Source organism: Mus pahari, chromosome 19 (assembly GCF_900095145.1).
Source record: "Mus pahari chromosome 19, PAHARI_EIJ_v1.1, whole genome shotgun sequence".
NCBI classification, from domain to species: Eukaryota; Metazoa; Chordata; class Mammalia; order Rodentia; family Muridae; genus Mus; species Mus pahari.
The window spans coordinates 63,633,450-63,644,364 of NC_034608.1; the positions used below are offsets into that span (position 1 = coordinate 63,633,450).

Sequence of the window (10,915 nt, forward strand, 5' to 3'; positions counted from 1 at the left end):
GGGGCTGATAATGGAACGTTTCTCTCGATAGAATTATTCAGTGGAGAGAGGAGAGATGTGCCAGGCATGTGGTGGGGCACACCTGTAAGCCATGCACTTGGAAGGGAGAGGTAGAATTAACAGTAGGAGTTTTAGGCCAGCCTTGGCTATACAGCTGAGTCTGAGGCTAGCCTGAACTATATGTCACCCTACCTTAAAAAGACCAGAGAGCTGGGCAGTGGTGGCACACGCCTTTAATCCCAGCACTTGGGAGGCAGAGGCAGGCAGATTTCTGAGTTCAAGGCCAGCCTGGTCTACAAAGTGAGTTCCAGGACAGCCAGGGCTACGCAGAGAAACCCTGTCTTGAAAAAAAAAAAAAAAACAAAACAAAGAAAAAGAGAGAGAGAGACAGAGACAGAGACAGAGAGACAGAAAGTGGTAGGTTGAAATTACAATAGTGACTATGTGCTTCCTAATGTGAGATTAGCTGGACTGTATGCAATCCTGTGTTAAAACAGGAGAGGGGCAGATTATGTGCCCACTAAAGGGGACATGAAGCATTCCTAACAAAAATGTAAACTGAATCTGATCAAGAATGATGACTGTCAATATACAAGGATATGGAAACAGTTAAAAATGACATCATAAAAATCAGCAAAATCCAAGCCGTTAGAAATTCTATTAAATGAGTTGGTTTCCTCAACAAATAATCAGGAAGAAGGAAGGGCAGGTGGAAGCAGCAGAGGAGGTGGGTGTGCAGGCAGGAGCACTGGAAGCAGAGCCAGGGCCAACAGTGAGCGAGCGAGGAAAGCAGCCCGCCTAGAGACTTAGACAGCTAAAGCATTAGCCACACCCTGCAGTGGGAAGACCTGAAGAGGAGCTGAAAAACACCCAGCCAACCGACGTTTCATCATCAGAACCTGCTGATGTTTAAGACTCCATTGCTAGGCTGGGCACAGCGGCACACACCTTTTATCCCAGCATTCATGAGGCAGAGGCAGAGGCTCTGTGTGAGCGGGAGGCCAGCCTGGTCTACTTACAAAGTTCAAGGCTATCCAGGACTAAATAATGAGATCATGCCTCAACCACACTCCTACACAAAGAATCCATTGATAATTTTAAGTCCATTTAGATGAAATGACATGTGGGATTTGGCTGATAATAGCTGGGGTAGGACCATTTAAAGTTTAGAGATGTTAGTCATTTTGCATAATACACTGCTACAAAACTAAGTTCCTCGAAGCCCAGTGCGAGTATCATGCGAATCCCACCTGCGTTCACGTGGAGAGGGATGTTTTCAGCAATCACGTGAGGCAGTGTGATGACAGTGCTAATGGCGGGGATGCTTTCCATGACCGAGGCCCTACGGCAGAAAGTGCAGCTCTGAAACTCACACGTAGAAAGTTACTTAACCAAACACAGGAACCTGTATTACCAACTCGCTTCAAAAGAAAAACAAATTATCCATTTCTCAAAACTCCACCCACAGCCTTTGTCCAGAAGGGGCTTTGTGAATCCCACTGTTGTTTTGAATGTCAATGAGCAGACGTTATAACCCAGGGCTGCTGGGTGTTACCACTGGGAGCTAAGGTAGGAGCTGTGACTGTCACCGCTTGAAGCACACCACTCGACCCTGTATCTGGGAAGCAGAATTTTCCAAGGCAAAAATACTGCAGAGTTACACTAGACACAAACTCCTCTTCTCTCTAGGGATGGTGCTGCGGTGGCCTTTCAAAGGGCATAGGACTCATCACAGGTACACAGTAGAAACAAAAATTAAAATTTTGCATTTTCTCTTTTCATTCTCTATGATTTCTTTCAATGAATTGGAAATTTTAATTTTAATATTTTTAAACTTATCTTTTGTGTGTAAGTTTTTGTCTGAATGGATATACGTACACCACGTGTGTGCTTGGTGTCCGTGAAGTTCAGAAGAGGGTATTGGGTCTCCTAGTTAAAAATGATTATGAGCCGGTATATTCTTCTGGGAGCTAAACCCAGGTCTTCTTGCAAGAGCAACAGGAGCTCTTAACTGCTATCATTCCAGCTCCAAATGACACCTTTCTAAGACACCAAGAGGCTTACTTCTACCAACAGAAACAGAGCCAAGTGTTGTACAGTCACATTATATCCAGTGACGACCCCCCCCCCTTAATCCTTAATCCCTTGGTTGTCTTCTTAAAACATCTACTTTGTCTATGTTTAAGTGTGTACATAGGCATACATGTATAAAGTCATGTGCGGCCACAGCCTGGGTGTGGAGGTCAGAGGACACTTGTGGGGGAAGGTTCTGTCTTTCTATCATGTGCATTCTAGAGATGGAGCCCAGGCTGTCAGGCTTGGCAGCAGGCACCCTTTGGCCACTGAGCCATCTTCTGGGCAATCTCTCTCAGGGGTTCTTCTGTAGACAATCCCACTAATTACAGGAGGGCATCCCACCTGATGCTTTCACAGCCCTGTATCCAGCTTCAGTTTGACTAAAGTCTTACTGGCATTTCAGTCAGAAATTCTGTCAAACTAAGCTTGCTTCATTTTCCTCATCATTGTGATTTAACATAGTCATCACACATGACTGTAACTCCACCCTGCACTTCATCAGGATAAATGGCAATGACAAACAGTGAAGATATTACGAGAAGACACTGAGGGAGAGCAAGGGCCAATGCGAGTTTTACCTCTTCCAGGAGATAATGTAATGGCCCGTCGCCACTCCACCTTCAATGTTCCCAGCAGAGGGGCAGCGAAGACAGAAGCACTCACTAGCGCTCTCTCCTGTCTGTAAGACAACTGCAAGGAAGACGCCTTATAGCCTACATCATAATTTAACCTATGAGAGTTTCACCTCAGTAGACAATAAAGCAACACATTATAAATGAACTGTTCTTAGAAACTTACAAACCAAGGCTCAGAAATGCTACATTACTTTTTCTATGTCACAAAGTTCATTATTGGGCTGGAGAGATGGCTCAGCGGTTAAGAGCACTGACTGCTCTTCCGAAGGTCCTGAGTTCAAATCCCAGCAACCACATGGTGGCTCACAAATAATGAGATCTGACGCCCTCTTCTGGTGTGTCTAAAGACAGCTACAGTGTACTTACATTAAACAAACAAACAAATAAATAAAAGTCCACTATTAGGCTAATCTATCAATATTTATAACAGTAAAAACCAGTGAGTGGAGATGTAGCAAGACAGCTGACACCATCTTCACATGCATGTGTGCACTCACATACATACATATGCACACACCACCGCCACCACCACCGGGACCTTTATAGATCTACACCAAACTCCTACTGAAAAGTAATGAAAACTGACAGCTTGAAGAAATAATGATATCATAAGTTTCCTTTGTTCAAATTATTTCATAGCAAGAAAGCAAGAAAGAAAAAGGAAGGGAGGGAAGGAAGGAGGAAGGAAGGGAGGAAGGGAGGAAAGGAGGTATTTGGAGGGTAAGGAAAAAGAAAACTCCATCACTCCAATTCTATTGACACCATTCCTCTTTTTGACTCACCATTGAACTCACTCAAACAGAAACCACCACCATCGCCCCACTATGGACCCACTGTGCTCATCTCGTACAGGAAGAGTTCCTCTTGCTAGTTTTGCTTCTTTCTAAATCAAATCTCTACCTCTCAACACTTCACAGCCACAATGTCAGTCTTTAAATGCAAGTGGATGACAGCTTCTAGCTAAGACAATTATAGCGGATCTGTGAGCGGCTATGGAATAACAACACTCCTAAACACTGGGTTAGTACTTTTATGGCTGCCCACTAGGTGCATGGCTATCTGGACAAGGAGTCCCCAGTGAGAACGAGAAGGGCTGGACAGCTCTTAAGTCATTTCAAGAAAACTTAAAAAGTAACAGACAACGTCCAGTGTAATGCTTTTTCAGAAACGCATCAGTTCAAGCCCTTGGAGATGCTTTTATAAAGTCCTAGGCTGGTCATAACACAGTCTACCAAGGCTCTCCCTAAGGTCTAAGTCAGGAAGAATGATGATGATGTCTGTTAACAAATCAACGTGGTGAATCTGTGACACAGAAGTGCAATGCTTTTTGACTATGGGTGAGGGAGGAACCATGAGGCAAAATGCAAGTGGCCCCTCTGGAGGAGCTGGGAGAGGCCAGGAGCCTGGATCTTCCCTAGAAACTGGAAAGGAACTACCCACATCAACACATTGTTTCTAGGATTCCAACTGCCAGAACTTTAAGAGAAGGTTAAGTTCACCAGCAATAAGACACTGAAATACCAGAGGTTCAGACCAGAAATTAGTCCTCAATTTAGTACACAGTCATTAAATGATGCCAGCAATGTAAAGATGAAAAAGACAGGCTCTGAGTCTAAAATAGCACAGTCTACTGCGGGAGTCGTCAGATAACAGGCTGTCACTAAAGAGGTATGGACAAAGTGTCACGGGGGTGAAGGAGTGCGAAGCCCTGCAGCGGAGGATCAGAAGTCGGAGCTCGAGAGTCACAAGGAGCAAGCAAAGGTGACACAGGTGGAAAGCGATGTGAGAAGGGTTCAGACAGAGTGATAGATAACCTGCTCAAACTTCCACGGAGGAATGTCTGCTGCCAGCAAGTCAGCCTCAGCTCAAGTGGGAGGAAAGCAAAGGAGAGTAGAGACTGGTGTGCTGGGTGCTTGCAACCGTCGCAGCGCCTGACTCTGAAATCCAGTGTGCTACAAGACCGCTGGGGGAGGAGCAGCGGGAATCTGATTCTAGTGGCATGCACCAGGGAAAGGGGACAATCCAGTTAGAAAGCCACATCTACAAGCCAGGAGAGAGGGCCAGGACGGCAGTGAGCAAGGACATGAGACGCCGCTGGACTCAAGTTTCTCCCTTTCCTGTACACTGATCCCTCCAGCAGGACAGTAACACGGGTGGACAGCCTAAAGTTCTGTAGCAGCTGAAGACTTAGAGACAAAGGGATGCCCAAGCCAGGCTCTTAGAAAAGGCCAACATCACACAAGCACATCCACTCTGACTAAACAGTGCAAGCAATGGCCATGCCCGCACGGAAGCAGTCAACGGCTTCTTGTTCTGCTTTTCTCACCACACTAACCTCCCCGCCCACTTGTGTATAATATTGCTCCATTTAATATTCACATTAGCTTTGTAACTCATAGCAGTTTGTGAAAGTACACTGAACAGGGAAGGTCTCTCCTAGGTTTGAACCTGCTCTCTGGACTTTTAGCTGGGCGAACTAGCAAGTCGATTGTCTATCTAATAAACACCTTTTCCTATTTCTAATTATAAACAACAGCAAACATTAATTTCAAATAAAAAACTTAAAATTTCTAAAATGAAAATCCTATTTTGCTTTCAAGTATACTTCTTAAAATGTCATTTCCTTAGTGTAAAAAAGAAACAAATATGATCTTTTATGCTGGGCATGGTGACACATGTCTGTAATTACAGCATTCAAAATAAAGGCAAGAGGGTCAGGAGCTCAAGGACATCCTGAGCTACCAAGTTCAAGCCTAGCTTTGGCTCCATGAGACCAAACAAAACCCGAAGCTGATCTTTTAAAATATAATATGCTCAAGCATATTGTAAATACCAATCCTACCTTAACTCTAAGTGTGTAAGTCTCAAGTTCCCTTATTTTGTAAAAATCTAACTATTGCACCCCTAACCGACACGCACGCATGCACATCTGCCCCTCATGTGAGAATGATGTAAAGTTTCACCTTTGTCTATCTGGGACTCCAGATGATCCATTGCAGTCATTGATGGAGCAAGCTGTAGCTCACTGGACACAATTGTGAGGGCCCAAGGTGAGGCACTTAAAACATCCGTCATCAACAGAAAGGGGATGTCTGCATAGACCCTTTCCAGGTGCTCAAACTGCCACCAAGGAACATAACAGGTTGGTCAGCAATCACACTAAGTTTTTCTTTGAGTTCCTCTAACTGACAGGATTCCCAGCACTGATCACAGAACATACCTTTGTGGAAACAAATCTGACTGCGACATCAAACGGAAAGACAGTTTCTATTGTGACAGTATCATCCTGGAAGAAAACATAAGGCACACACGCAACGGCTTTTCTCATCTTCTAACAAGAAGTCTTAAAGTTAAAAAGCCTACAAGGTGTAATTTAGAATTGATCAATAAACAACCCCAAGTTACACACTAGGAAGCAAGAGTCTTTTCCTAGATAACATTTGTAGAAATCTACATAATGACCTGCTCTCCCCAGTGAGTTATCTGACTGTCTAGCAGTCATATAGGGAAGTGCTTTCTTCATTGTTATTTATCTGGTGGAGCAGGCAGGACAGGCAGCATTATCACTGTACAGAGGAGAAGCCAGATGTTAATAAGTTGAAGTGATTTGCCTAATGTCACAACAGGGCCATGCCCAGAATCTGGACCATCATCTCATGTGATTTTTCTTTACCTCAACTTGACTCAAGGTGACTGAAATACCCACTCAGTAAGGAAACAGACACTATTTCAATTGTCATCCACACAATATAATGCTCACAGCATCCAATCTATTATAATCGACTCTTTAAGATGAAGGTCTAGAATCTAAGTCAGAAGAGGAAATCTTTACCAAATCTGACCATGGAGTTCTACCCTAACCAACAGGGTGCCTCTCCCCTCTAAATGACTATTTGAGAGGCCACGGGGTTATCCTTCCTTCTAAAACAATAACCCAACACACTGACGAGAAACCTTTTGAGATTACCGTGGGCCAGTGAGATGGGTCGAAGGCTAGAGAAGCTTGCTCCTTTTCTGGAACCCACACAGTCCAAGGAGAGAACCAATTCCCGAAACTGTTCCACATATGCACTGAGGCCTGCACATATGTACGTGCACACATATACACACATATATGCAAAACAAACAAATGTAAACACAAGTCAGGCTGTAATGTCAGACAGGTGTCTGTCATCTGTATGGCCACGGCCATGATGATGTGACTTAGTCGCACACATAAGCCTACATTCTAGGTCTCAGCTTCACCACACTCTGAGGGGATGGAGATTAAATAAGGTAGTGTGTGAGCCGGGCATAGTGGCACATGCCTTTATAGTCAGCATTCTGGAAGGAGAGGCAGGCAGATCTCTGTGTATTTGAGCCAGTCTGGTCTACACAGTGAGTTCCAGAACAGCCAGGGCTATGTAGAGAGATCCTATCTTAGAAAAAAAAAGATGGTTCACATAAAGTGTGGAGTTTGGAGGCCCATCTGCTAAGTTACCCTTTCAACACTGTTTCTCTCCCAATAACTTAGAAATAAATGACCCATGAACCACAACTTCTTAAAAAAACCACACTATAATCAATTCCTGGGCCTTTGCTTCTGTTGGGCTAAGAGATCAACCTATTAGATAATATATTACTGCCAAGACAAAAAAGATATTAAAATAACACAAAATAGAAGTGGTTCATACATGAAAAGTAGTCATAGAAAAAATACCTTGTGACACTTGCAAATAATTTCTTTTCCTTCAACAGTTGTATTGATCAGGTAAGAAACGTACACAAGGAACATTCTGGAACCCACGGTTCCACAGCGAACATACACTGTTTTTTCTAGCTGCAACACAATAAGTATTGTAAATTTAATGTTACAGAGGCTTTCTCCAGATATTCTAAAACAACGTTCCCATTTAGAGATGTCTGGCTAGATACTTTATACAGGCTGTCACAGTGTAACCCATGGGACTAAGGAAAGTCTGCCACCAGCCATGTAGAACCCTGAGCTGACCTCGGTGACATAATTCTCCACCTTCTCACGCTCTCCTTCAACCCCCCACAACCTTTCTCTATGTGATTTGGAGACAGAAGTTGACTGAGAAATTAGTGCAGTTACAGACACCAGTGATCAGTGACCAGTGGCAGCAAGCAGTCCATGGAGGGTTACCGTTCTAAAAGCCTTGCAGAGAAACAAACCTAAGTATGTGACCTGTGAGGAGCTGCTGCCCCCAGTCACGGCCCCAGTGCTTGGCTATGCTATTGTTGAACTACAGCCCGACTCCTGTCCCGTCCATCCCCGCCGAGCACGCTCACCTGTTCCCCTGGGTATAGGTCTCCCACAGGAATGTCAGTGAGGAGGGCGGGGTAGGACTCATCACACAGCTCTGCCCCGTGAAGTGTCACATGAGTTTTCTGGGTTAGGTTGGCATCCTGCCCTGTGAAGGTTGACAGAGTAGGGCTTTAGGACAGTATAATAATCAATACTATAAGAAGAACACTATCACACAGCCTGTTAAATACATATCCTATCACTGACGTCATGGTGTTTGCCTTGTTCTTATGTTGGTGTTAAGTGAATTGTGGTTTCAGATTGCATTTTAATTCACTGTAACTGGGCTCACACACATCTTTATGGATCAAAGTAGGAACTATTATAATCAATATATTTTTGCCACAAGAAAGAATTTTTACTCTTAGAGTGTAAACATCTGTGCTCAGGGACTGAACAAACTCCTGGCAAGCATTTGTGCCCTGCTGCTTGTGCAAGTGGTTTCTGTCTCTGCAAAGTGCTTTGGAGCTGCTTCTCCACCAGGGAGCTGGTCATCGCCAGCTGTTTAGACAGTCCGTTTGACCATTCTCACTTCACCATCTTATGTTGTCCAGCATAAGAGAGGGACAGTTCAAAACGAGGACTGCTTTCTTCTCAGCCAGCTCACAGAGGCAGCTGTTGAGTGCAGTGCTGCGCCTTTCTCACTTGCCATAAACGCCAACTACCACGGAGCAGTCCATGCGGTCTCCAGCAACTGCTCATGCAGGCCTGCGAACAGCAGCTCTGAAGACGGCTCTCCAGTGGTCAGCTTCTGAGGGCTCTGGCTGAGCCCCTCCTCTCAAGGGTCTTATTTCCTTCCCAGAAGCTCCTGAACAACCACCCAGGGGTGTTTGTAAGCAGGACAGCTGTGTTGCTGATGTTGGGAGCTATCTCCAATGCTTTATCACACATTTTTAACTTGTATGAGAAAACCACTCAATGGGTCAACAGGTAAAAGCACTTGCTGCCTAGCCCGATGACCTGACACACATGATGGAAGGATAATCACCCCCTCGGCTGTCCTCTGAAATGCATGCTATGGCACATGCAACCTTGCCCAAATGATTAAAAATTTATACAGCCAAAAAGCTTTTTAAAGAAAATCATTCAAACCTGCTTTTTTGTGTAATGCGACTTTCATAGTGTAATATAAATATAAAATAAACAGTAAGTCATAACCAACAAAGTGAGTCATAACCAACAAAGTGAGAAATCCATGTTAAAACCATGTTTAATATAACCACATTTACTAGGGTATTCTAATATTAAATGGCAAATTTCAACAATGCAAAAAAAAACCACAGTGCCTTTTCAACCACCATAATACATGGCTCCTGGTCCAACCTACAGCGCTTATGAACTTATAAAATGGATGCCTACCTGGCTTTAGGCCCGCAGTGAGCTTCACATCCCTGATTTGGGACTTCTCGTGGGATTGAACAGTAACAACCAAACAATACATCTCATTCATTAGAGCAGGGGGCTCATGTCGCAGGTGGACAGAGATGTTTGGGACTCTGGAAATGATCCTTTAAAAAGAAATAGCTCAATAAGCAGCTTAAAGAGCAGCGGTAAGTCCAGCACTCCTCCGGAGGAAGTGGGACAGTCTCGGTGTTCTCCAAGTGCACTTACATTGTGCTTGCCTGGATTATGATGCTGTCCCAGTGGATCTCGTCCGCAGCAAGCTTTGGCCGCCTTTTGAAAGACCTTGCAGCCTGAAGGGCTTCCTGCGAGGATGCAGCATCTCCTCCGCCTCCCTGCCAGCTCAAAACCACACACCGGCCTGACTCGCTGCCCAGAAACAGATCCACAGAGGTGATCTGAAAGAAGGCACAGGACACACGCCATCACACACCTGCTTGTCATTGTCCCCTGTCAACAACCTTTCTGCAGGGAGGATGATCACACCTAGTCACCACAGACAGAACGCCTGCTGGGAGACGCTCACCCTGGCCAGGCACTGACCATACCCTCCACTTCCAAGAGCCTGCATGTATAGGTATAATGCTGGCCCTGGTACAGCGCTTGACAGGACAGGTGCTTACTGGCGAACGTGACTAGCTTACCAACTAGTCTCTAATCCCACAGACCTTTCTGCTCTAAGGACTTACAGAGGTAGTAATGAAATGTTTTAGTAACTCAATACTTTCAGATAAACCCACTTATGAAAGGACCCAACATAGGGTTATTAACTATAATGATAGGTTTCCTCAGATACCAAGTAAAAAATAAATTATAGCTCTAGGTGTAGGAACACAGCCCAAGAATGGAATTGTGGAAGGGGAATTCTGAGCACTTGGGGAAAAAAACCCCAAGAAAACAAGTCTCGTGACCTCAGGTTCCTCAAAAACAGAGCTGTTCTTGGATTCTGCTCCTGCGCACCTCCGGGCGCCCCTGCAGAGGAGGTCAGTTTACTTGAGCTCAGTTATCACAAGTGGCTACTGCTATTGTTTATATGCCTCTATGGAAGGCTGCATGCAGCTTGGCCTTGTGATCATATACAGCTTGAATTCATGACAACTGCACTCAGGGAAAGTTCTTAACATCAGGACACTGTCTGTCTGCTGCTCTGAATAAAGTTGGCTATTGCTTGAGACTTGAATCCGTCTCTCCCAGGTTCATGCTGACAACTAAAGCAGTAAATAAACAGGTAGATTTTGTCAAATCATGAAGGACTTGTAAATGGAAGAAACTAAGTGCTGGATATTACCCAATAAGAAATTCGTTTACAGCCGGGCAGTGGTGGCGCACGCCTTTAATCCCAGCACTTGGGAGGCAGAGACAGGCTGATTTCTGAGTTCCAGGACAGCCAGGGCTATACAGAGAAACCCGTCTCCAAAAACCAAAAAAAAAAAAAAAAATTAGAGGCTCCGATGTTTACTTGTGTTCCAAACACCTGTGTCTAGCTTAGCATATA

The 10,915-nt window shown here is 44.6% G+C and overlaps 1 protein-coding gene across 2 annotated transcripts in view; it reads right to left on the reverse strand.

Annotated features, from left to right (window-relative positions):
- Positions 1–10,915, reverse strand: part of Trappc11 (trafficking protein particle complex 11) — a 42,193-nt gene that overhangs the window by 4,489 nt on the left and 26,789 nt on the right. Inside the window, exons 20-28 of one of the 2 annotated variants that reach the window (XM_029531926.1) lie at positions 9,631–9,818; positions 9,379–9,527; positions 8,004–8,125; positions 7,411–7,530; positions 6,679–6,789; positions 5,932–5,997; positions 5,675–5,831; positions 2,655–2,766; positions 1,251–1,342 (exon numbers count right to left, since the gene is read on the reverse strand). In XM_029531926.1, the coding sequence (XP_029387786.1) occupies positions 1,251–1,342; positions 2,655–2,766; positions 5,675–5,831; positions 5,932–5,997; positions 6,679–6,789; positions 7,411–7,530; positions 8,004–8,125; positions 9,379–9,527; positions 9,631–9,818 (1,117 nt within the window). The remainder of the gene's footprint in view (positions 1–1,250; positions 1,343–2,654; positions 2,767–5,674; positions 5,832–5,931; positions 5,998–6,678; positions 6,790–7,410; positions 7,531–8,003; positions 8,126–9,378; positions 9,528–9,630; positions 9,819–10,915) is intronic. The other variant, XM_021218674.1, reaches the window with a different exon arrangement.